This window comes from Zeus faber (genome assembly GCF_960531495.2).
Source record: "Zeus faber genome assembly, chromosome: 20".
NCBI lineage: Eukaryota > Metazoa > Chordata > Actinopteri > Zeiformes > Zeidae > Zeus > Zeus faber.
In genome coordinates, this window is record NC_137207.1 from 14,812,065 (window position 1) to 14,839,313 (window position 27,249).

The following is a 27,249-nucleotide window of genomic DNA, read 5'->3' on the forward strand; positions in this document are numbered from 1 at the left end:
TTAAAGTAGAGGTAGAGTGTAGGTATAGGGGGCGGAGGTATAGGTATAGTAGAGGTAATGTAGAGGTAGAGCAGAGGGAGGTGGAGTAGAGGTAGAATAGAGTAGACAGAGCTATAGATAGGGTACAATAGAGTAGAGATACAGTCGAGGTAGAGTGGAAGTGTAGTCGACAGAGTTGTAGGTGGAGTAAAGTAGAGGTAGAGTGTAGGTAGAGGGGGTAGAAGTATATGTACAGCAGAGGTAGAGCAGAGGTAGACAGGTATAGGTAGACTACAACAGAGTAGAGATACAGTAGAGGTAGATTGGTGGTAGAGTGGGCAGAGGTATAGGAAGAGTAGATGTTAACTTACAGTAGAGATAGTCGTGGCAAAGGGGAGGTAGAGTGTAAGTAGAGGTACAGTAGAGGTAGAGCAGAGGTAGAGTGGACAGAGGTATTGGTAGAGTATGGGTAGAGTGGATAGAAGTATAGGTATTGTAGAGGTAGAATAGACACTTGTCGCTCTCTTTGGAAGGGGAGCAGGTTTTTGTTTTTTCTAACCATACGTTTCAACATTTTACACTCAATTCCAAATCGCAGGTCTGCATGTCTCACTCAGTGTCTTTAGCCGCCACTGACGCTCCAACTTCGTCTTCCCCCACGGGCCCCTCTGTCTGAACAGTCGCTGACGGACATATTTTGGGCGCTTCAGGTTTCAAACCCGTAATCTTTTGACGACGGGACGGAACTGGACACGCGTCTCGTTGCGACAGCCGGCCCCAGCCGCCAGGTAAGCGGGGAAGCAGGGGGAAACTGGAACGAAATCAAGCGAGATCCACACGTGTGTGATTTTCTCCTGACCGCCCAGATGGTGTGGGGGTCGCTCCCCGGGGCCGGAGAACCTGTTTGGCACTCAGCCCACCGTCAGAAACCGGGATGCCAAGACGCCATAGGGGCTTCCAGGATAGAGACGGAGACAATGGACAAGAAAACAGGGGAAAAGATGAATAGAGGACACCTGGGATGGAGGGAGATAAAGTGTCGGGCAGACAGGTCTTCGGCATCAACACAGATCCCGCTCCCGCTGCCAGAGGATGGTCATTTGGGGGGGGCATTAACCGCTTCTTCCTTTTCTACATTCTGTCCGTCATTTATGTGTTAAAAATTATGTATTTAGAATGCCAACTCAGAATTTGACTTGGCAGTTTATTCAGTCATGTACGATCTGTCAAGTCTGAAAAAATTTGCATAGCAAAAAATACATGTACATAAATGTATAGTTTAGAAATGTGATTCTCTGCACTTGTAAATTATAGATATATGTATATAAATAAATTACTATGTACATATCTATTCCTGATATAGTGTCTTATCCCCTCCGATCTGGTTTTGTGCACCTCGCTGCCACATTCACAGCATCAGGTGGAGGTGTTGCATCTAATTTCCAATTGTCCTCACGTGCACGCCGGTCGGGCATTAAGACAGAAGGGATAATAGCGTCCCTAATGAAGCCATCTGCAGCTTGCGGGCGCAAATAATTCAATGGATCCTTCAAGTTGGGGACTTTGTCTGGAGGTGGCCGCAGCTGAGTCCATTGTGTGATGGTTTTGATATGCCCTTCTGTAACAACTTAATCCCAGCGCAGCTCCATATACTGTACATGTTGGTTTATCCCCTGCACTGCTCTAGCTGGACTTTGACTGGTGATGTACGACAGTTTGCAAAGTACACTATGAAACCTCTTTATTGAACCACAATCTGTTGCTTGTTGGCGTGAATCCAAATTGTAATGCAATTAATGGTGCTGGCTCCAAAATAATGAGGAAAAAAAGATTAGTCACGCTCCAACACAATTGTCAAATTTTGGGACCTAAAAACAGGATTATGGGCCAAATAAATTACCATATACATAGACATGAGAACATTAAGATCAGTATGAATAAAATAATGTACTTGCGCATATACAAAGACAGACATGCATACACGCAGTCCAGCAGGTGTGGAGAGACACCAAGTTTTCCTCTGAAGTAGACCCTGAGTACCAACCAGAGGCAGAAGACACAATGGGAAGCTTTGTCATACGCAGGATTAAGCCGGTACCGCACATGGACAGTTGACAATCACGTTGCCGCGTGCCCGTTTGAAGCTTTTGTATGATTTGTGGAGACTCCCTTCACATCATGACTGGGAGGTCGGAGGTTAGACTTTCTTCTTTCGAACGACCTGCTACACTTTCATCGCTGGAAAAGGGACTGGATTGTAGTGGAGAGGGGTCAGAGTGCACATCTGAGTTTTCTTTCAGGGTATTCCCCCCCCCCCCCATTGACCAAGTTCAATCTAGAGGCCACAGAAACATAGGGACAATTAGATACGTTGAGATTTAAGAGAGAAGCAACAAGTTTAAATGTGAAGTCAAGTTTTAAACTTCTGACCAGCTACATGTCCTGACAGCAAGCCCTAGTCCATTCAAAAGTGAGACATGTAAAGAGCCATTTTGCAATGTAGCCCAACACTGGATTCTTTATCAACCTGAATGCAGTTGTGATGTGCTTGAGTAAATGTGCCTAGTGAAAAAGGAAAAATAACCTCTTCCTATGAGCTGTGCTTGAAATACACCTCGGGTTGCAGTTATCCTGACACCAACATGGTTCAATTTGTTCACTGGAAAAGTCAACCCATCAGTCACAGGTTGAAAAGTGAAGAACAAAATAACTGGTTTGAGTAGAGACCACTGCATTGCCAGGATAAATGAGAAGCCTGTTCATAAAAATTACTTTGAACCTTAACCAGTTACATGCACAGTGGCCTTTCCAACTAGTTTGACGCTCATTAGGTAGACATGCGACCACTTGGCAATTTGGTTATGTTCTGATAGAGCAACCCAATTTAGCTTGACACTAGTAAGTAAATGACCGAGTGATGCCAAGTGACTGAGTGCAACAATCTAGTTGCTAAATCAAGAAGAGCACACAACCAAAGTTGGAATAAGGTCCTTGCAAAAACTTTTATTGTCAAGAGGGCTTTAAATGCAGATCACGAAACCACATTTTCCTAGATGAGAAAGCAAAGTTTAGCAAGGACGTTATTAGTCAATTGACATTGTTTGACAGTTAGATTTGGGTATTCTTGGCTCCTTTAGAGCCAGAAGATGGCTGACTAGCATGTTCAGCCTTTGAGCTAAAGGGGCACTGAGGAATGTCTTCAGTGTAACTGCTTTTGGAAGAGGCGATGCTGCCTCGTTTGTAGCCCGAGACATACTGTACGACGTAGATGTGCGGTTGAGGAGGGAATAGCTCACTGACCCTTTGGGGTTCTTGCACCGCCTCCTGGGTTGAGTGTACAGGTTGGAACAGTAGAGACTTCCCATGACTTGGCTGGAACAGAATGCCCTCATCTTCATTCGATTGCAGACGCTGATTAGCACCAGAGATGCTTCGAGCAAATCCAGGGTGAACAATTCCCACTCCAGGTTGTGCTTCCAACGCAGCTACACCACTATCAGTGTGTAAGTCTTCCCTTGCCGGAGTATAATGACCTGGATATCCTTGGCCTGGCTGGTTGACCAGGTAGAGCCCTGACATGTAATCGAAAGACCACAGGTCCCCATTGGCGTCAGGGTCATGAAGTTCAGAGGGCGCAGCAGGGCCGGGATGGCCAGGCAGTGCTGAATGCCCATGGGTCACGCTAGTCCGGCCCCCTGAAGTGTCATCGACCTGGTCAACAGAACCCAAGCTGGATTCATAAGCCTTTAGCACATTGGCAGCAGGAAAGGAACTGGGACTGCTTACATCCCAGGTTTGGGTCCAGCTTTGCTCCTGAGGTTGAGAGCTTGGAGAAGATGGTGCGTCTGAGTCTTGCAGGAAGAAGGTGTCCCACGGGATTAGCTCATAGGGTTCGTCTAGCTCATTGCCCTCGGTAAAATCCTTGTCGGATTGGCCAACAGCCCCCCTACGTGCTCCAACACCAGGCGAAGAGTTATTCTCTGAGAGAGACCCGGCCTGCTGTTTGGACGTGATGGGCTGTGAGCTTTGAGGCACAGATCGGTCCTGTAGGGAGAGACCTGTTAGGGAGCCTTGGCCACCGGGCGAGGCTAGCGCACGCCAAACCCCTCCAATAGTGCTCAAGCCAGCAGGATAGTCAACTCCTGTTGAAACAAGACCAAAACGCATGACTGAGGTTTCAGCAACTTTATTGTATCAGGGTGTTAAATTAAAGCACAACACTTTATGCCTTGTAATGCAACTCTTCAGTAAGATTACCACAGCAAGTTCAAACAAATGCTGAGCCAACAGCTCAGGGGACTCAGTGCTAGGTTGCAGCTGTAAACAACCACATGGAGGGGTAGGAGTAGGTCAGTGTCGCTGGGAGGACGAGTACCAAAATCTTTAGAAATAAAAAGGGATACTCCACGTACCCATTTGTGCCACGGGGGAACATAGACCACTGCTAAACAGGAGAAAACAAACCCAGGAAGCCCTGCAACACGGGAGAGACGTCTGTAGATTCACATGGCACCACGCACCGCCAGAGCGGCAACATCAGTAGAGAAGGGATAACCATCCCTTAGCTCACCTTGGAGGGCGGCTGGGAGCCATGGCCCAGAGCAGGATTCCACAGCAGTCCTTGAAAACACAACCTGGTCCCGATATCAGTTTGCTCCAGAAAAGCTTCTGCCGAGTGCGCCGGTGACATTATAATATTGGTCAACGCACCTGGTCTCATTAAAGCTAATAAAGAACAGCTGCTAGCAGTAAGGTACAGACTGACCCTTGAAAGACGTTACGAGGCCACATAGAACATACGTAGAGTGTTATGTTCCGTTGATAGGATAAGATGAGATAGATCTTTCTTTATCCCGGAGGAAATTACGGCAGATAATACACGGTTGGAAAGAGGCGCATGAAAAATCAAAAATATTATAGAATAAAATATAATTATAAAATGTAATTTAAAAAAAAAATAAAAACACAAAATGGGAATAAAAAGTAATGGTCGAGTGGAGATGCATGTGCTATGGGTGATTTATTGTATCATATCTAATATTGTAACCTTTGTAATGATGTTTTCCGAATCATGGGCCAACAAATTATGTAACTTTTTTACACTATACTTATTTATTGTAAAATAATAATAATAATAATAATAGTAATAATTACTTTTTATTTTATATATATTTATTATAATATTAATACTACTACTACTAATAATGATAATTACAGGTCCAGCCTGCTCCAAATGTCCTCCCAAATAACCACATTGCACAGATTCAGGAACTTTGGAACCTCAGAAAACTGTAATACGTACCGGACATGACTAAACCGGACCCTGCGTATTGCTGTCTGCAGCTTTATTAATATTATTATTATTATAATCCCTCCATACACATCTTTGTGTATGTTGCTTCACTGAACCCATGCCACCACAACATTCAATATCTTAGTTATTTCTCCCTGAAATGTTCTCAGCTCTTTCGCGTGCTGTAGGCCTATTCCATTTGCAGAGCAACATTTACTCACCAAATCCATCACTCGCTGACCTTTTCATCAGAGCTCCAGTTCAGTAAAATAAAAAAAATGGTCTTGCGTACACAAGGCCGACGGCAAACTTTGGCGGCGTTAAGGTCATCGTTTTTTTTCTCAACCATCCAAAGAATTTTTGCGTGCGCTGTCAAAAACAGTTGACAAATGAATGACTCTTTCTCTCTCTTCTTCCCGGTCCTTCATCCTTCTCTTCCACCCCTCTCTCTCTCTTGCTCACTCTCTATCTATATCTGTCTACATTTATAGCCAGCGTCATTAAAGTGGTAATCCCTGAGATTATTTTGTGGAAAGAAATCCCGTACTTAATTGAATCTCAACGGGTGGAAATCCCAACTTTGAATGGTTTGCTCAATAGCTCAAAAGGGCACTGGTAAAGGACAGGCCTGAAAAGGGGCTGAAGCTTGCTTCACACCGAATCCAAATAGGCATACGACTGTCGGAGCCTACCGCCTAGTTGCCGCCGGGTGAACTGCATCGGCGTTTCGCAAAATTTGTACGCGTAACCACAGGTAACCTGTTAGCATTCAAATTTGTGAGAAGTGAGAAGAGTGTCTTCAAGGGAATTCGAGCTTTGAAATGTATTATTCCCAGGCCTGACCAATGATTGGTCCATATGAGAATTTACAGCCACACACATCACAGGACACATAACCCCCCCAAGAAAATGTCAATCATTTTGATTTATCTTAAAAGCGTAAAGGAACCGGGCCAATGGGGGTTCATAGTACAGTTTATATACATTATCGCTTCATCAACGTTTCATTAATATCCCCCTTTTTCCCGGTTCTATATTAAGATCTCATTTTATAGTTCACATTTCTCCAATTCCTGGAATTTACAACAATGCTGAAAAACCTAAAAAGAAAGACGGACGGCCACCAGAGACCTTCTCAGTGGCTTTTGGCACAGACGATAAAAAGATAAAACTCGAGGGATGAACGTCACTGAGGAAATAGCGACTCTTGACTTTCTGTTACGTTGGCTGTTAAATGATGCAGCAGAAGTGGCACGGCCAGGGTATAACTCACACTTACCAATAAATATAACAAATAACGATGACAACTAAAAGCTATATTGTGTGAAATTTCTTCTCTATCTATACGGAACAAAGACGTATCCATATATATATATATATATATATATATATATATATATATATATATATATATATATATAAAACAGACAGAGAGACAGATAAGGATCAACCTGAAGATAGAAAAAATGGGAATGTACAATAAAAAAAAAAGAAAATAAACCTAAAAATAAACAAGGAGCAATACATTTTTTAAATAAAATAATAATATAATAAATAATAAAAAATAATACAAATAATAATAATAAAATCGCCAATTACAATAACCTAAAGGTGAGTTCGACCTTGAAGAAATAATGGCAATATTCAACAAATCTAGAAATTACATAACAATAAACAATAAAATAAACCTGACAATAAAGCAGAAAAATAATTCGATAAATAAACAATGTTCTTAAACATGACTATACTCCCTGTTAACCTTTAAATATTTCCTGTGGGTTTTCTATGATGGTGCTGGGCAACTGCAACACACCTGTACCTGGAGGATGAGTACGGTACGAGAGGAGGAGGTGGAGAATGGAGAGAGCAGAGGAGGAGAGGAAAAGAGGGCAGGAAATACATCGGGAGGAGAAAGAAGAGGCAGGAAAGCGCTTCGGCCGGAGAGCGGGTGCCGAGCGGGGAGAAAGGGAAGAGTGAGAGGAGGGGAGGAGTGGAGAGAGGCAATAAACAGAGAGGACACAGGAGGGAAGTGGAGGGAAGCGAAAGAGAGGAGCGAGATTGCTTGAGCGACGGCCGGGGAGGACGAGAGGACGGGTGAACGGACGATGGGGATAGGAGTGCAGAAGAGGAGGACAGAGCAGAGGAGGAGAAAGGAAAGGAAAGGAAAAGCGGAGAAGGGAGAAGCGGCGCTGGGGGAAGAGGAGGGAAACAGAGGACGAGGATGTGGAGAAAAGGAGGCGTGCTGAGAAGGAGGGAACGTTGGGAGGTGAAATCCAGATGTGGAGGAGAGAGGATGGACAGAGCGGGGGAGGAAGAGGAGGAGGAGGAGGAGGAGGAGGGATGAATTTATTGAGCTTCATGGGAAGGCGGCACAGTGACCGTGGTGAGAGGACGATAGCGCTTCGGTTTGCTAAATATTGTGGGCGCACGCACGCACACACACACACACACACACACACACACACACCAATGGTGATGAGTTCAACTGAGGAAGTTGCTACGCGGTCCTCAGATCAACTCAGGACTGTCCGTATCCGAGCCAGCACATCATGAACTTATTGATGGAAAATAAAGAATTCAATAGGTCGTTGAGACGTCTTCAATATGACATTGAACAGAGTCTGAAATGACTGACGGAAAACACAGCGTATAAGCGGCATATTAATGCTGAGGGCCTGGGACATAGGAGGCCGAAGGCTTGGCCTTCAGACCAGCCGGAATCCTCCTCCAGCCGCTGTCACACAACTCCTGAACTGCGCCATTCTCCCGGAAAAGCCTCCAGATCTACTTCACACTCTTTCGCTCCAGAACCTCTGGTCGAGCTTCGGTGATCGCATGGGAGTTTGTTTGACGGCATCCTGGTGTTCACCAAAACCACTCTGTCTGGCAGCATAACCATCCAATTATTGAATCTAGTCCTTGGCTGTTATTCAACCATGCAGGCCAATAATTTAACCCAACAGCTCCCACAAGATGGCGGCCCACATCCATATGCATACCATCATGGATCCTCTATTAGGTTGACATTCGGTAACACTGCGGGTTGAAGGCATCCTTTGCATTTGTCCAAAGGTTAAACCTCCCGGATGTACAGTAGGAAACCTCGATTAAAACTTGCGTATTCTAATTGGCTAATCGACCGTTGATGGCTCACCATCGCAGCGGCATCGAAAATTGCGATTTTGTTTCTTCAGAATTAAACTCATTTCATTATTCTGTCCACAATTTCATCCACAAAAGCAACAGTTTCCCACCCGCTTTTCCACTCCAGAAGGAACCGTTTGAAGGCTCTCCCAAAGTCAGGAACCAGACTCTGGCCCAATCAGAAAATGGCCAAATAGGATTTCAAAATGAGTTGCAGCCTATCGCTCAAACTAAAGTGCCCTTTACACCGAATCCGATAACGCAACAGCCTAACGCAACAGCCCCCCCCCCCCCAGTGGCCATCGGATGAACTGCGCCTGGGTTTCGCGTCACAAAAAATGTCAGGGAAAATGGGAGAACTCTTTTCGTCCAGAACAACAGCCTCATTGTGTCCTGATTGACGGCGAAACCCAGTTTCTGTCAATGGCGTGCAGCTGGCGCCGGATGTCAGCGCACGACACTTTTTGAGGGATTTGGCCATTTATTTTCCGTGCAACCGACCGGCAATATCTGTTGCTTGAGCTTTACCGGCGTATATTTTCTCACTTTCTGAGAAACTTCAGAGATAAGAGAAGTGTTATTTGGGGATAAAAGTTGTAGAGCTCTTGTAAAATTGAATTCACATTTTTAGTTTTCCCATCTAGCTAAAGAGGGTTATCAGCAGGTCGACCACAGTCCAGCTTCAATGTCCACAGTTATCTTTACAATATAATATTAGATTGAGAGAGAAACCCCAGAACCCAGACAGGAGATATTTGCGGGTATTTGATATGGTAATAAAATCATGTACTGTTGCTGGATGAGCACTCAGCTTCTCAGCTCATCTGCATCACAATTACCTTTAAACAGGGCTTTGATTTTTTTTTATAGTTCCAAAAAGTCCTTCACCACAAAACCGGTTCAATTGTTAGATAATTGCACCCACTCACAACACACAAACCCTTGTGGCTGGAAAAGTGCTGTGTGAAGCCGAAAAAAACACAGCACAGCACTTGACACAGGACAATTCCAGGTTCCTATTAAGCATTTTCAGAAGTTCTTGATTTCCTTGCGTGTTTAACTCATTTGATTGGTTTTAATATCAACAGCCTGCTCAGCTCGCTCAACACTAAAGCCTCAGAGAATAAGAATTAGAAGAATCTTTACTGATCACACGACACGCCACACTACAACACATGCATACATATGGATGGTGGCCAGTGAAATGTGGCCTCTGCATTTAACTCATCCTGGCTTGTCCTTCCTCCAGGAGCCAGGAGCAGTGGGCAGCATTCGTCGACGGGCCCGGGGACCTGGTGATGAGTGTCCATCGCTGGTCAGAAGATGATGTGTGCATGTTTTTGAGGGGGGGGTCCTAACTGATGTTAGGTGGAGGAAACCCCATGTGAGCACGGGGAGAACATGTAAACTCCACACAGAAAGGCTCCTATTTGGAAGATAACCTGCCCAGAGCACGGTGCCAACAGCACCCCAGGCGGGAATTGAACCCAGGACCTTCTTTGCTGTGAGGCAGCAGTGCAATAAAGTGACTGCTATCGAGGCTCCCATAACACCTCGGTACTCAACCAAAAAGCATAAGATGAGTTACGTCTTGATAACTATAAATATGGCCATAAACAAGAGATCTTTCATGATTGAGAGGTCCTGATCAGGAAGGGCATCAACAGAGCCTTAAAGGTAAAGTTTGAAGGGGAAACCACTAGATGAATTGGTTAAAAAAAAATCCCATATTCAATACTTTACTACTTAAGCCGGCACTTTGTGATAAACACCCATTCAAAAAATTTGCGCAATGCATGGATGAAAAAATGATCCCAGCACCTTGAATGACCAAGAATTGAAAAATCAAGGGAATACAACCACTTCAGGTTAAACATGTCATAAATACAAACACAAACAAACAGACATTTAGCCTTACGCAAATCTGCAGGAGGTCATTTATTTATTCAAACACGGCCGCCACTGTGAGGCAGGGGTGGTAAAAGCCACAGAAGTTACACACGGGCGGACCAGGGGAAAATGCTGTCATACATCTGAAGAAGGTACACTGAGGTGCAATTTTTTAATCCTCAGCCAGTGATGAAACGGAGATGCATTGCATTTATGTTTAGTCATTCATTTATTGCACTTGCTTTTTCAAAGAGCCCTGCAAGCGGAATAAAGGTAGAATCATTAAAGAAAATCCTGAAATCGGCACCAGCAATGCACCTCTCTGTTTTCCTTTCAAATAAGTGAAACGTGTTTATCTTTCAAAATAAAACCCCGAGTACTAGTTTAAGTCCATGAAAGTCATTGACAACCAAAAGTACTCAAGTTTCTCGCTGTCATTAAAAAGGCGGACGCTTTGCCATAAATGGCATACTAGCACACTATCTAGTAGGCCAAGTTGGTATGACCGAAAGCATAGCATGCACGAACAGTATGCTAAAAGCACCAGGATGATGTGTTGCACGTGGTGAAATATCACAGTACAGACACTGCACGCGTGTAGTATGTCTGAGAAGAAACAGTCGATAGTACGGACTACGTAGTGTGTAGTATCCCATTACGGATGTAGCAATCGTCTTATTATCTAGCATAACATCCCCTGCTCCCTACATTGGTCCCCACTACACAGGCATAACTCTTGCAAGAAAACAGCAAGAAGATAACACGACAAAGCGAGCCACCAAACAGACCGTACAGGAGAACCATGCATCACAATTTAACGCAGCGGCGCCGCTCTGTCAGAAAACTGCTTTCAATGGAACCTCACACAAGACGCACAAGAGACCGTTGCAGCAGAAGAACCGGAAGATAGCAAAGGCGTCACTTACATTTACAGACGCTACATCTCATTGGTTTCCCTTCTTCTAGTGGTGCGTAAAGTTGACCTCCGAAGTGTTTTTTTGAACTTCAAATCGCTCGACCTTTTGATTTTTGCTTCCCCTCAATCGTACAGGAACACTGCCTCACCCGCGCCGGGCCTACGATGGCTAAAGTACAGTTGTAGCAACTCTGGACTTGACTGGAATAGACGCCGTGTCTCAGAAAAATATCATGTGTGTACTGGGCCAGATGTAAAGATAGTACCCCGACCAGTACAATGACAGCGGAGGTAAAGCATTGTGTACTCGTGTTGTAGGAGGAAGAAAGAAAGGAAGGAAGAAAGGCTTCCAACACCATGTGAAAGCTGGCAGATTACTAAGGATGGTTAAGGCCGATTGCGCTCACATACAAAAGATCTTCAGCGTTCAACAATCCCACCCCCCGCCATTACAAATATTAATAAATTAACATGCCAGTAAAAAAAAACCAAAAAACCAACAAAAAAAACAGATACACACATAGATACATCGTCATGAAATAATTACTTCACCTTTTGTGAGAATATGCCCCGTAAAGCTGCCAAGCCATGAATATCCCATGTTAAATGGAATTGTTTGTGTCTAATTTTGCGAAATAAACTTTTTTGTTTCCCTTTCCAGAACAAAGCACCTTATGAAGAGAACAGCGTGACGCGTGTTTAAAAAGTACCCGACAACAATATCAGCTGTTCTGGCTTACAAAACAAAGCCAAGAAATCCATAACAGCCCCGGGATTAACAACATATTAGTATATACTCATCGGTCGCGTTAATTCCATATGAACAATATCAATAATAAAAAAGACAAATCAACACCCACGTTGTACACCACACGGCTAATAAAGTGCATCAAACAAATAATGCAAAAAAATATATAACTGAAACCAGCAAAAACAGGCATCGGTTAAAAACCCAAATGTTTTATACATTGTATAAATAAAGTTTTGTCATGCATGCAGTGAGTGAAGCCGATGTTGTTCTTCTTCACCACTTGAATTTTCTCTTCCAGTGTTCCTGATTCCTCTTCTCCATCACCCGTCGGCGGCGGTGTCGGGCTTCATGATCTGGTAGGTGATCAGATACTCTGGGTACGCCTGAAAGATATATTGAGACGTGGCTCGGTAAGAACTTGTCGCGCGCGCACACACGCACGCACACGCACGCACGCACACACACACACACACACACACACACACACACACACCAAGTCAGTAAAAATCATGCGAATATTTAAATATATTATAAAATTTGTGAGTGCAGGAAAAGACGCTGTGAGACATCATACTGGGATATGAGTAAAAGGGTCTAAGAATATGTACATATACACTTTTCAAATTCCGCTCAAAATAAATAATGGAAATTGCTCTTGTGTTGCAAGGTCAAAATAACTTGCTTTGCGTTCGTCAAAACAAGCTCAAATGTATTAATTATAATAAATAAATATAATAATAATAATTATAATAATAATAAGCAGAGTTTTACAGGTTTGTGACATTTTTGATGAACAAGGTGTGCCATGGGATCATTTGTTAAATAACAATGAAATACAGAAAAAAAGACTGCACGATACAGTTATCGATAAAAACAAAATAAAAACACCAAATAATAAATAGACAAGTTCAAAACATGAACACAATACAACTATACCGACTGAAATAGAAATTCTCTAAACAGTATAATCTCTAGATCGGGGTAGGGACACACCAGTCTACAAAAGTAATATAAAAACAAAGTAAGGGGCGTGGGTTTGTTATGTCATGGTTCTGTCATTTTCCTTCCACTACATGGAAAACATAGATACACATATTGCACTTTCCATTTTATTTACACTCAGATTATCCAGCAGAGTAGCCCTTCTACGCCAAACTACAGAGACCCATTCCCTGTAACTGTGACTGGGAAAGTGTACTTAAACCCGATACTGGAGACAGACACCACTACGCCGCCCAGAGAACTGAAGACGCCGGCCTGCGACGTTCTCAAGTAATTACGAGGCAAAGTGCCAGCCGGCTTCTCTCCCGACAATCAGCGCCACGGCCGAGAGGTCACATTACCAAAACACTGCGGCTCACTTCACGGAGCCGCGGCTTGATTGCTCTGCGCCGAGAGAGGTTTTGAGTTCGCACTCCAGCGCTGTGCAGTTAGCGGTTTCGCCAAAGTTTTTCAGATATTTTCTAGGTGGACACACTTTCTCAGGAAAAGACGTTCACATCTGCTTACTTGGAAATTCGATCTTCGGACTTTGTTATGGAGGTTTTACGCGACGTGGAAAGTTCTGAGTGACCCATAATAAGTGGCCATTCCTTAATAATTCATAATTGTTTCTATCAACCAGCGTGGTCCTTTTTCTACAAAGCAAATGTTCATTGTGGACAAGGGCTTGAAAAAGTAAGAAAATGTGAGAGAATAAAGATAAAGTGTGAGAATTATATACTGACTTTTTTTTTCCAAATAACAAAAATGGAAGAACTTGCTACCTCCACCTGTAACCCTCCAATGCCCAAAAATTCATTCATTCAACTTATTTAATATGACACCTCCAGAGTGTTGCAGAAAAACCCTGACAAGTTATCCTGCTTCAATGGCGTTGGCCATTGAAGCAGGATAAAAAAAAAAAAAAAAAAAGCCCAAAGTAACTTCCTGTCACGAGTGGTGTCATTTCTGCGAGTTGTGTTGAAATAGACGAGCTACCTGCTCTCCCCGGTAGATGACGTACTCCGCCAGAGACAGGCCGTTGACGCTGGGTCTCCCGGTCACCGAATGGTGTCCTGGGGGGGAGTGGGCCATCTTCATGGCACTGAACTGGAGGAAGGACTTACCCAGGGTCACCCTGCAGAACAACAGGTGCCTGGAGGGGACAAAAAGGGAGACGCATGGTAGGAAGGACAGACAGACAGACAGACAGACAGACAGACAGACAGACAAACAGACAGACAGGTCACCCACCTCTGGCAGACGTAGCAGGAGCGGTCTTTATGCAGGGGGCAGCCCGTGCCGCCTCCGATGCCGTAGACGTACTGGTTGCTCTTGGACGAGTTCTCGGCGAAGTAGATCCCGGCACCGAACATCCCCCCGATGTAGGCGTGGCGCTCGTCAAAGCCCTTGTGGATGATTGCGTTGACGAAGGGGGAGCCTGGGTGGAGCGAGGGAGGCAGAGGGGGACTGATGGTTTGGTCAGGAAGTGGAACAAACCACTTTGTTGTTGCCTTTTTTTTTTTTTATACCTGCACTGTGGTCAGTACCTGTCTGTCCTTCCATCTATCAATTCTCTTCTCCCTCTCTGCCTGTCCTGCAAATCTATCAAAGCTTTCCCTATTATCTTATTACACCGCACGCTGGCACTGGTGGTGGTTGTCGCGGTGGTTGCCAACTCAACCATTTGCGGACGGTTTATGGAGATTGATGACGGCACTGCCTGAGGTTCTCTCCTTTATCGTAGGAACAGTGTGCGATGGCATTTGGAGGATCAACTGGGCTTCTAAGTGAAGCCTCTTAATCAAGTGCACAAGGGATTTAACCTCAGATCCTGGGTCTTAACATACGCACAGACCAGTTTTAAACAGCCGAGAAGTACTTCAGAGCGGTTTTTGTTTGTACCGAGAGCAAGTTCATCGGTGTCAGACATTGAATTAAAGTGACCTCGTTTTGATATTTTTGGCCTATGTTAGATCTACCCCGATCTAACCCTAAACCTCTAATGTGAATGAAAAATGGATTATATGACAATCGGTTTGATCGATACACCCCAACTGAACAGTCTGAATCTATGCCGCTCAGATACTTAGCGGATAATTTGGCCAGTTTTCAACCCGACCCAACTGATGTTAAATCCCATGTTTTGACTGTTATTGACTGTTTTGCACTTCCGCGAATCAGCTATTTTAGCTACATCCAACCCCAGAGACTGGAAACAGGAGGTTGCGCCGCTTCCTAATGGCAGCCTGCTTCAGCCAACGTTATGCTCTGGATGTACTCAACAGCAACTGGATGTTGCAAAAAGCAGTTCTGAATGAAATCAGACATTTCTGTTTTTCAAAGCCCGTTCAAAAACTATAATACTAATACAAATACTATAATGTGAGTTTCCTGTTTTCAAAAGGAGATTTAACACATTTTCAAGTCTCAAACGTTTGCACCATTGTACTGCACTGAAGCACAGTGAGAAGCTGCAGCAGCGCTCAGCGAGGTTGTGCCGTGTCAAACAGTTCAACATGAAGCACTACGGTTTGCAGAAGGGCGCGTAGACTGACCATGGAAGAGCATGCGTTCGTTGGAGTGGTTGTGGTTCTCCTCGAACACCTCCTTTCTGCGGTGGGTGTATCTCTCCCACAGCTTCTTGTTGCAAACCTTCTGGATCTGAAGCACAGAGTTTGTGATTTAGCGGAAGCGCCTATCGAGCTCCGGCCTTTTTTGGGGGGTGGGGCGAGCTGAAGCTGTGGATGGAGGCATGGACAAACGGTGAAAAAGTTGAATAAGATTAATGAGTGGAGTGATCGAGACTTCACCTTGACTATGTTGCATCTGTTGAAGACCCCTCCGGCGTGGCCCCCGTCTCTGTGCTCCCTGATCGTAATCTGCATCTACTCAAAGCACAGACATGGAGGAAACACACACAAGGGTTGAAATATGCCCGTTCAAAATCCCAGAGGAAAACAAAAGTGCCGTATTTTTAATTCTTCACCTCTTCCTCCACGGACTGGAACTCCTTGTCGTCGGCGGCTAGATCGATCAGGATGGTCCCGCTGTTGGTCGTGTTCAACGTCAGGTACGGGTTGAGGCCTGAGACGCACACACACACACGCACACACACAGTGAGGACACCCGCACAATAGCACACACAGGGAAACTAGGGGTGGTAATAAACTGTGAACAAAGTGTGTTGGCCCTCACTCTGTGGACCGCTGACCAGCCTCTCCACCCCTTTGATGATCTTGTGCCTGTGTCCGTAGGCATTGATGCCGATCTCCTTCAGCTCCCGGTGACCCATCTCCACCAGCACATCCAGGGTGATCTAGAGAGAGAGGGAGAGAACAGCAATTCAAACTATTAAATATCTCCACTGCAGAGAGAGCACTGGCTCAGCTCATCTTTTAGTTCTAATATATAAGCAGGTATGAGCAAAGCTCTCGCAGTGCGAGATCTGAAATGCTTGAGGGTGTTCTGCCCTGGACCACTGAAATACAAATGCTAAATAAATGACCACAAAGTTTAATTTGATGAATCTCAGTGGGATTATTTCTTTAGCAATTTTGAATTCATGAGCAGATTTATATTTATTTATTTATACTGACTTATATTGATTCTTTGCAATTCCCTATGGCTATATCAATAATAAATTCACCCACATTGCCCAATCCTACACCGGAGCGAGTTACAGAAGCAGTGGAAGAAGTGAACAACTGGGAAACCAGTGAATAGAAGTTGACTGCTGGTAACCAAACACAGATATACAATATAGAAACATACTGTATATAGAACAAGAAAGAAAAAGGAGTAGGAATAGGAATGTATTAAGTTGGAGAGGATGCATGTGTGTATGTGTGTGTTTGTGTGTTGTGTGTGTGTGTGTGTGTGTGTGTGTGTGTGTGTGTGTGTGTGTGTGTGTGTGTGTGTGTACCTGCTCTCGGTCAAAGATCTCCAGAAGGTGTTCCAGTCCCAGGTTGTTGAGGAACTGGCAGATGCTGAGCTCCACTACTGGAAGTACACACATGTACATAAAACACAGAAATGCAGTCAAAAGATTTCAAACCTAGCAGGACATTTTAATGGACTGAATCTTCACTATAATAGGGGTTCATTCTGGGATTTCAAAAATGAAATTCAAGGACTTTTAAGTACTTCTTTAAGCACCACATTTGCATTCTTAAGGACTTCACGCAAAACAAATAAAATACATTTTCAATGTGAGCTTTATCAATTAAAATATGATGTTAGTTTCATTGTATATTAGTTAATCTTTTTTTTATAGGGCTTGAAAAGTCGAATCAGCTTCTTCAAGTTGAGCAGTGTTTTTCGCCATTCAGCGTGCCTTACAATAACAGGATAAAACTGATAGAAGCTTCAAAAATGCAAAGTGATAACATTTCAATGAGGAATCATAAAAAAGGCGAATCATAAAGATATTTTTATATCTGTGAATCGGAAACGGCTCTCTGTGCGCCCCGATCGCCGTCGCCCCTTCCTCAAAATAAAACAACAAAAAACGGTGTGGGGACGAGACACGGCGGGATGGGGAAACGACGCGAGACTCGTTACGATTATTTTCTGTGCATCACACATGGAGAAGGGGTGCGTGGGGAGAGAGTCAAACTGTTCCAAAAGCACTTGTTTCTTTCCATAATTAACGTAAAAAAAAAAAAAAAAAAAAAAAAAAAGGGCCGATCGCTGGCGCGCGCATCGACTATACAGTCTGAGAGGGAGACAGGCGTGTAAAATGCAGCCCAATCACACCCCCAGCCCACGCTCAATAGTCAAACACATTTGATCAGTCGAACACGTTTGAGCAGCCGAATCGGATTAGAAATGATTTAAAATTATTAATCTCATTGTCATGTACTATGTGTCGTCGACAGTGTGTATTTCCAGCCATGATGGGTTAAATGCACATTTAATCTGGCATTATCTATGTTGTAAAAGCAATTCTGTAAAATGATCATTTAGTTACGATTTGAATCACAAAACCAGGAGGAACATTATCAATTATCGTGTTTTTCATTTTTATTAATTTTCAGTTTTTATTTATTTATTTTAATTGTTTTATTCTATTTCTCTTTGGGTTTTTTTTAAGGACTTTTCAAGCACTTCAGCAAAAAAGGGGCTAATTTCAAGGTATCCCAGGACTTTCTCAGGATGAAAATTCAAGTACTTCAAGCACCTCAAGGACCTGGTAAGAACCCTACTTTAGATTAGATTCAACTAATTGTCATTGCACCGAGTACTGAGGCAACAAAATGCATTTCTCTACATTTTACCACCTTAGCAACTGACGTATCTAGGAGCAGCAGGCTGCCATACAGCAGTGCCCGGGGAGCAGTTAGGGGATTAAGTGTCTTGCTCAAGGACACATCAGCACGCTACCAGGAGGAGCTGGGGATCGAACCGGCAATCTGCCGATTGCTAGACAACCCGCTCTACATCCTCTACATTGCCCTGGACATCACATGTGTGAGATGGGAGAATCTGTCCCATAATATCACACACACGTCTACCACGGCCTGCGGCGTTTCCCTTCTATGCTGATCTGAAAAAAAACTTCATTCAATCTCACCCTGTAATTTCCCTCTCTTTGATAAAAAAAAAAAAAGTTTAAAATCTTAATATTGAGGTGTCCTGCAGGGCTGCAGCACAGTCCTCCATGCTCTCCCATCCACAAACGTGCATCAAAGACTTTTTCCGCATCGGTAGATTCAATTAAATCGTGCCCCTAAATCATCGGCGCTTTAACTGCACTTGCACACCATCCCAAGTTCAATTCATTTTAGTGCAAAGGTAAACGGCAATGAATAGATTCTCAATATAATTTTGTCTAATGATTTTAAATATTTTAATATTTTATGTTCTTATTCTTTGGGCTGCTCCCGTTAGGTGTCGCCCTAGCAGGTCATGTGCCTCCAATACCTTCTGTTCTGCGCATCTTCCTCCCTTACACCAACCGCCTGCATGTCCTCCCTCACCACATCCATACACCTTCTCTTTGGACTTCCTCTTTTCCTCTGGCCTGGCAGCTCCATCCTCAGCATCCTTCTCCCAATCTAACTCTCATCTCTCCTTCACACGTGTCCAAACCCTCTCAATCTGGCCTCTCTCACTCTTCCACCAAACTGTCCAACCTGAGCTGTCCCTCCAATGTACTCATTCTTAATCCTGTCCATCCTGGTCACTCCCGATGAAAATCTCAACATCCTCAACTCTGCCACCTCCAGTTCAGCCGCCTGCCTTTTTGTCAGAGCCACCACCTCTAAACCGTACAACATGGCTGGACTCACTACCGAGCTGTAGACCTTCCCCTTCACTCTTGCTGGAACCCTTCTGTCACAGATCACTCCGGACACTCTTCTCCACCCACTCCACCCTGCCTGTACTCTCTTCTTCACCTCTCTCCCGCACTCTCCACTGCTTTGGATGGTCCACCCCAAGTACTTGAACTCATCCGCCTTCTCCACCTCCACTCCTTGCATTCATAGCTTTTCTCCACCCTTCTTCCCATTCAGGCACATGTATTGTCTTACTCCTGCTGACTTTGATTCCTCTTCTCTCTAATGCATGCCTCCACTTCTCCAGGCTCTCCTCAACCTGCTCCCTACTCTCGCTACAGATCACAATGTCATCTGCGAACATCATGGTCCACGGAGTCTCCTGCCTGATTTAATCTGTTAACCTGTCCATCACCATTGCAAACAAGTAAGGGCTCAGAGCTGATCCTTCATGCAATCCCACCTCCACTTTGAATGCCTTCATCACACCTACTGCACACCTTACTACTGTCTGACTGCCCTCATACATATCCTGCACCACTCTTACGTACTTCTCTGCCACCCCCAACTTCCTCATGCAATACCACACTTCCTCTCTCGACACCCTATAATATTTTACAATATTTTATTATTATTATTATTATTATTATTATTATTATTATTATTATTATGTATTTATTTCCCCATTCCACACTGAACATGATTCCCTGTTAGATACCAGACAGACAGACATTACTGTACATTACATATATTTTGCTTATGATATCTTTTTTGCATATCTTTCTTTTATTTCTTGTGTATATACACAGTATATATTTCTGTATTTCACTTTGAGATTATATTGTTTTTCTTCTTTTGCACCACCTTTTTAGTTTTCCCTTATCAGTTGACTGCAACGTACTTGTCTGACTGCATGTGACAAATACTGAATGTTGGATCTTGATTCCAAATAAAACGTTTTGGAAAATAAGCATGCTGCCGCTGTAGTTTTGTTTTGTGGTTATTTCAAAACTTAATTCACCTATTACTCCCAAGGGAAGCTCGGCTTTGATTTCCAATCATTTATCTCCTCTTGAGTTTCCCCCACTGGTCCCATGTCAGTCCTACGTTTTTTTCCAGTTTAAGAACCAACCCTGTCTGCTTCCTTTTCAAAACTCACTGCAGTTGCGTTCCTTACTAATAGCAAATTTGAATTGACCTTCAGCTTAACAATGACAAGATGTGAATTGCCTAAAAACTTCCAGGCACATTATTTCATTCTTATGTGGTCCTCCAGTTCTGCATAGTAACGGTGTTAGCGCAATGCAAGGCTGCCGAGGGAATCAACTAGCCTAGCTCCAGTGAAATTAGTAGAAAATGTTCCTGTCCTCACCTTCCTCCTTCTTCTCTGCCCCCATGGTCCCCTCCGCCGCTAACGACTGGGCAGACATTTGCGGAAACACGGCGGCTGCGGACACCGGCAGCGGGGAGGCTGATCCGCTGGTGTTGGGGTCGGCTGCGGCGTTAACTTCCGGGATGTCCCTACCGCCGTCGCTCCCCGAGGTGGAGGAGGCAGGCTGGATGTGAGGAGAAGGAGAAGCGGGGCTGGAGGAAGAGGGGATGGTGGCGGTAGCAGTGTCCGGGGACGCCGAGGGGGTGAGAGGGGTTACCGCGGCGACCGGGGGGCCTCCTGGAGAGGGGACCAGCGAGGGGGCGGGGGCCGGCACGCTGATGACCTGAGGGGTGTAGCAGCCGGCCATGGCCGACGGGGGCATGGCCGCCGTCAGCAGCGCACGCACGTCATCAGCCTGCACGGGATCATAAATCAAAGTTTTCATTTAAACGGCGCGAGAGCGAGATAACAAGTCAGGAAAAAACAAATCATGGAATCACCTTGGGGAGCTGGACTGGTACCATGCACCACAAATCAAGCGAATATACGCGCTAAACCTTTATTTTGCACATTTGCCCCGTGACATGGGTTCAATCCCTAGTGAGCCCAATGGGAGGGAGGACGAGCAGCTGTTCAGCTCTACGACCGCCGCTGACCTCAACACCAAAGCTCAGACCTAAAAAAAAAAATCAACCCACCCTGCATTTCAAGTAGAGCCGCTGTTGGAAAACAGGACACAGGAGGAGATAAAGCAAGTTCACATTCACAATACAAATGTACTGTTTTGATGCCCATATTATATTGGCGATTTAAGAAAATAAATGCGTACTGACAAACAAAAGAACTCGAATAAGTGAATAAGTGCTGGAAATTTCTTTGGTATTGGGCTGATAAAACTCATGATCTAACTCAAATTTTATCCGAGAGCTTTTTTAATATCACAGTGAAGGCTATTGGGGTAGGGAGAAGAAATTAAAAACGAGTGCGTCCCAAAGGAGGTGGTGCTTGTACACCACCCACCCACCCACAGCACCTCTCCACCGAGCACCCCCCTCGCTGGTTTTTCCCAATGACACTCCAAATGTTTCAGTGAGAGCTTGGCACTCAGGGGGCTGTTTGGGGGCGAAGGGGGAGAGTGGGCAGCAGCGGGAGAAAGCCTTGGCGACTGCAATAGGGCCTATACCGTGACCAGGTCCAGCGGCGACTGTCCTTCCTGGTTTCGGAGCGAGGCGTCGGCTCCGTGGGCCAACAGCAGAGCACAGAGCTGTGTGCGTCCCTTCTGGGCGGCCTCGTGGAGCGGCGTGAACGCCCACTTGTCGGTGGCGTTGACGCAGGCGTTGTACTTGATGAGCAGAGCTGCGACTTCGACATGCTGGGAAATGGACGAGATGGACGCTATATGATACACGGTAGCGCTGTTTCGCTCTCTTTGTGTTTAGATGAGAGCATAATAAGTGCATAAAAATATCTAGAGTATTTCACCAAAAAAAACCATCTTCCAACATTTCTGTCCCCACTGTCACATTTGTGTAGAATTTTGAAATGTGACAGAATGTCAGGCCTCTGAGGGCAGCTAAATCTGTCAAAGTATCTGTTAATCAGTTAAAGTACCTGTAAAGTTAAAATAAATTAGTGTTCTGAGTTTGTCACGCCACAGAAAAATGTGTTATTTACCACCCGGTCAAATTTGAATCATTAAAAACATTGGCAAGTATATAAAATTAGGTTTCAAAATAAAAAAAATAAATAAAAAAGGAGAAAAAAAAGTTTGCAGTTTGCTCCGAGATGCTGGGGGTGTGTCCCCTGATGAAGCTCAAACCACACCCAATAGCGTTAATGGTGTTAAACATTTACAGTGGAGTGACTTCCATGTTTAAATGCTGAACATTTAAACAGGTGCTGCCGTTTAATCCCAAACTACGGGCTGTTCGCTTCGCTTATTTCACCACTGACGCTTCGATTCGGACCTGGTTTATATAGTGTTAGAGGAGGGGTGATGCCAGGTAGGAGCGCATTATGTCATTTGCTGCTGGTTTAGCCCCGCCTAAAGAATGCGGACCTCAAAAATGCCATGTTCAGCTCCGTCCAATGGCGTGTGACGTCTTTGTTGCTTCTGCCCATGCGGGTCAGTTCAGGACCGTGACTGGTTCACACTGGAATCTGGTATTGGCCACTGTGGCAGACAAAGGGGCGTGGTCACAGTCCTGAACTGACCTGCAGCTTGGCGGACACCGGAAAGGGAACCGTGCTGACGGGCCCGCCGTGCTCCGCCACAGCCACATTTAAAAGAATGTGAATAGCCGAACAAATAAATCAGTTCTGAGCAATAAATCAGAGCACTATTCAGCACTAACTAAGGCTTGCAGAGTGAAAGTAGGGTAATTGCACGTTGAGTGAGAGAGTATAAATTGGGCTTTAACGTGCATTCGCATTTTTGGAACATTGCGCACTTGGAGGGCACTTGACGGGAATATCACTTCCCTGTAATAAAAGACCGACAGCCTAGACATCTCTTGCCGCCCAGGCTGCCAGTCTGAGCGGCGTTTTCTGATAGAATGACGCCAAAACCTGTCATTAAAGTGACTCATCAGAAAAAAGAAAGAGAGAGAGCGAGAGAGGGGTCAAGCAGAAGAGCCGTTGCGATGAGACAAACGAGACAGCGAGAGATTTAAGGAGGGGAGAGCGGGACAGAGAACTCAGAGAGAAGAGAAAGAAAAGATAACGGGGGGAAAATGGAGCCAAGGGGGTATAGGATGAAAGAAAGAGGATGAAGGAAAAGATAGAGAGCCCTCGGCCAAAAGGACAAGTAGTAGAGTCTGAGAAATATATAAAAGCCATCTAAGACATTTTTAGATGGGCGGTGTTCTTCATAGACTGCAAATCTCATGACATTTGGAATGAATACATCAATATCGATAACTTGACGATATTTTGGGGGATGACCAACTGTGCTTTCATAAGATATTTACACACTAGAAATATTTGATAAAATAATCATTGGCCATAATGACTGGCGTTGATTGCCATTGAAATGGCATACTAATACTCTTTGTTGTATACCCAGCATGCTGACAGCACAGGTTAAAAAAATAAAAATAAACAATTTATCTTCCTGTTGAAATGCATTTTTTCTATTTTAGGTTTATTATTTTTCGCCAGTTCATAGGTATATATTTAAGAAGCATCATTATGCTTGCCATTTGTTTTCTCTATTTATATTCAATTGGTTTATTATTTTTACAGCTGCTATGACACTACAATTTCTCTTCGGGATGAATGAAGTATCTATCTCTCTATCTAATGCGACCTTTGAGACAGCATTTAACTATATAAAAACTATTAAATCCCAGATTACAGGCTGTGTGACTTACTGACACGTCTGTGCTGAGACAGAAGGTATTTTGCCAAACAGTTACAACCAGCTTACAGCCGCCTAAAAGGCTTTACGTCTGCAAATTTAGGTTAATAAGCTCGGCGTCGGTTGTTGGTGCGGTGCGCCCCCCCCCCCCCCACATTCAACAAGGACCGCCAATCAGCCGACGCCCGATAAGAAAGGGGAGGATAATGGAGCTGATGACGGACGCCCTTTGTCCCGGCTTCAATCAGCGGACGGTCAGGACGAGAGGCCTGGAGAGCACATCTCATCACCGCTTGGACCCAAGAAACACGTGCGCGCGGGTGTGAGGAAAGTACTCTTTAAATAAATGTATTTATATATGTGGTGTGTGTGTGTGTGTGTGTCATTGTCTGATGCGTCCACTCTAGTGAGGCCACAGCAGAGCAGGGAACAACAACATCCTCCACTCGGCTCCAATCAGCATCTCATCACTCGGAGCCTGGAGGCTGACTCCAGTCGCCTCCAACATCTTCCACTTTAGACACTCGGTATTTTTAAAAGCACAGGAGGCGTCAAGACCCCCAAGGCCCCTCACCTCCAAACTCAAGGAATACCGGCGTGCTCTAAAAGCCTCTTTTTCCACAATCTCTGTGCCAATTGTAAACAACAGAACTCCATTTGCCCCGTATGGAAGAGATGGGTTTTGGCTCAAATGTATTACGTACTTACATACATACACACACACAATATACACACACACAATATACACACACACACACACACACACACACACACACACACACACACACACACACACACACACACACACACACACACACACACACACACACACACACACACACACACACACACACACACACAGTGTATATATAGTGTACACACACACGCACACACACACAAATAAATAATCCATTTTCAATGTGATCTTTATTGATTAAAATATAATCTAGTCTCATTGTTGATTATTTATATTAGTATATACTATATATTATTGATCTCATGGTCATCTACTATTCTAAGTGTCTATTTCCAACCATGATGGATTACATTTATATTCATTTCTGTGGCATCATCTATGTCAAAAAAGTGATGAGTAGAAAAAGGTTATTATGTTACGATTTGAATAACCAGGGAAATATCACAGGTTTTCAATGTTTTTCCTCTTCTTTTCAAGCACCTCAGCACAAAAGGGGCTATTTTCAAGGTATTCCAAGACAAACATTTCTGAGAACAAAATTCAAGGTTCTTACTAGGACCTCAAGGACCTAGTAAGAACCCTGGTGTACCTGTAAATATGTATGTGTGTGTGTGTGTGTGTGTGTGTGTGAGTGAGTGAGTGTTCCTTTTTCGCTACTCACCCCGTAGGAGGCGGCGTTGTGGAGGGGGATTAGACCTCCTTTGTCCTGGGAGTTCACTGTTGCTCCGTGCTGCAGCAGATACTCTGTCACCTCCAGGTTGTTATAACCCGCTGAGAGAGAGAGAGAGAGAGAGAGAGAGACACACACACACACCTCTTAAGGTCACCCACAACGAGAATAGAACATAACATGCGGATACTCGTGGCGATATTTTGAAATGTTAAAAAAACAACAACAACCACATAAGTTCAAGAATGTAAATACAGAGGTGTATGTTTACTGTTCATTTTCAAGGTTTATTGCCATTCTGTTTACTGTTAACAATTTAGGTTTATTTATCTATTGTTTTTGGTCCATTTGTATATTTGGTTCACTTTTACATTTAAACGTTGTATATAATGTTTTTGTCATTAGATTTATTCTACCGCCAATTCTTTTTCGCATTGTAGGTTCACCTCTGAAATTCACGGCTTTTAGATTGTTTGTTTGTTGCCTATTCATTTTATGAAAGCTGTTGCGGACACTGCAATTTCCCTATCTATCTACACCGCGTTCCAAATTATTATGCAAATTGGATTTAGGTGTCCTAAACATTAAATTTTTTGTTTTTCAATTAAACTCATGGATGGTATTGTGTCTCAGGGCTCTTTGGATCACTGAAATCAATCTCAGACACCTGTGATAATTAGTTTGCCAGGTGAGCCCCATTAAAGGAAAACTACTTAAGAAGGACGTTCCACATTATTAAGCAGGCCACAGGTTTCAAGCAATATGGAAAAGAAAAAGGATCTCTTTGCTGCTGAAAAGCATCAAGTAGTGCAATGCCTTGGACAAGGTATGAAAACATTAGATATTTCACGAAAACTTAAGCGTGATCATCGTACTGTGAAGAGATTTGTGGCTGATTCAGTGCATAGACGGGTTCCTGCAGATAAAGGCATAATAAGGAAGACAAATTCATGGGATTAAGAGAGCAGCTGCTAAAATGCCATCACAAAGTAGCAAACAGGTATTTGAAGCTGCTGGTGCCTCTGGAGTCCCGTGAACCTCACAAGCAGAAACGGTTGCAGTGGGCCCGGAAATACATGAAGACTCATTTTCAAACAGTCTTGTTTACTGATGAGTGCCGTGCAACCCTGGATGGTCCAGATGGATGGAGTAGTGGATGGTTGGTGGATGGCCACCATGTCCCAACAAGGCTGCCACGTCAGCAAGGAGGTGGCGGAGTCATGTTTTGGGCCGGAATCATGGGGAGAGAGCTGCTAGGCCCCTATAGGGTCCCTGAAGGTGTGAAAATGACCTCGGCAAAGTATATAGAGTTTCTGACAAAAAGAAGAAGCGTGCCTTCCGTAGCAAAATCATCTTCATGCCTGACAATGCACCATCTCATGCTGCAAAGAATACCTCTGTGTCAGAGGCTGCTATGGGCATAAAAGGAGAGAAACTCATGGTGTGGCCCTCATCCTCCCCTGACCTCAACCCTACTGAGAACCTTTGGAGCATCCTCAAGCAAAAGATCTATGAGGGTGGGAGGCAGTTTGCATCAAAACAGCAGCTCTGGGAGGCTATTCTGACATCCTGCAAAGAAATTCAAGCAGAAACTCTCCAAAAACCACACGTTCAATGGATGCAAGAATTGTGAAGGTGATATCAAAGAAGGGGTCCTATGTTAACATGTAACTTGGCCTGTTAAGATGTTTTTGATTGAAATAGCTTTTGATTTTAGTAAATATGACCTCCTAATGCTGCAAATTCAACAAATGACCATTTTCAGTTCTTTACAGCCTATAAAATGTTTAGAAACTCTGTTGTGCATAATAATTTGGAACAGTGCATTTTGAGTTTCTTATTTTTGAAAGAAATACTGTTATCATTGGGAGATTTTTTCAATAAAATTGGAATTATACCCTAACTGTTGATGACTTA

General features: G+C 44.1%; 1 protein-coding gene across 1 annotated transcript in view; it reads right to left on the bottom strand.

Annotated features, from left to right (window-relative positions):
• Positions 1-12,293: 12,293 nt before the first annotated feature.
• LOC307245576 (poly [ADP-ribose] polymerase tankyrase-2-like) overlaps positions 12,294-27,249 on the bottom strand; it is a gene marked incomplete at both ends in the record, with an annotated part of 36,557 nt that continues 21,601 nt past the window's right edge. Inside the window, 11 exons of the mRNA XM_080021220.1 lie at positions 12,294-12,356; positions 13,954-14,110; positions 14,209-14,395; positions 15,513-15,618; positions 15,768-15,842; positions 15,944-16,041; positions 16,153-16,273; positions 16,880-16,956; positions 20,608-21,022; positions 21,791-21,979; positions 25,324-25,433. Coding sequence (XP_079877346.1) covers positions 12,294-12,356; positions 13,954-14,110; positions 14,209-14,395; positions 15,513-15,618; positions 15,768-15,842; positions 15,944-16,041; positions 16,153-16,273; positions 16,880-16,956; positions 20,608-21,022; positions 21,791-21,979; positions 25,324-25,433 — 1,598 coding nt within the window. The remainder of the gene's footprint in view (positions 12,357-13,953; positions 14,111-14,208; positions 14,396-15,512; positions 15,619-15,767; positions 15,843-15,943; positions 16,042-16,152; positions 16,274-16,879; positions 16,957-20,607; positions 21,023-21,790; positions 21,980-25,323; positions 25,434-27,249) is intronic.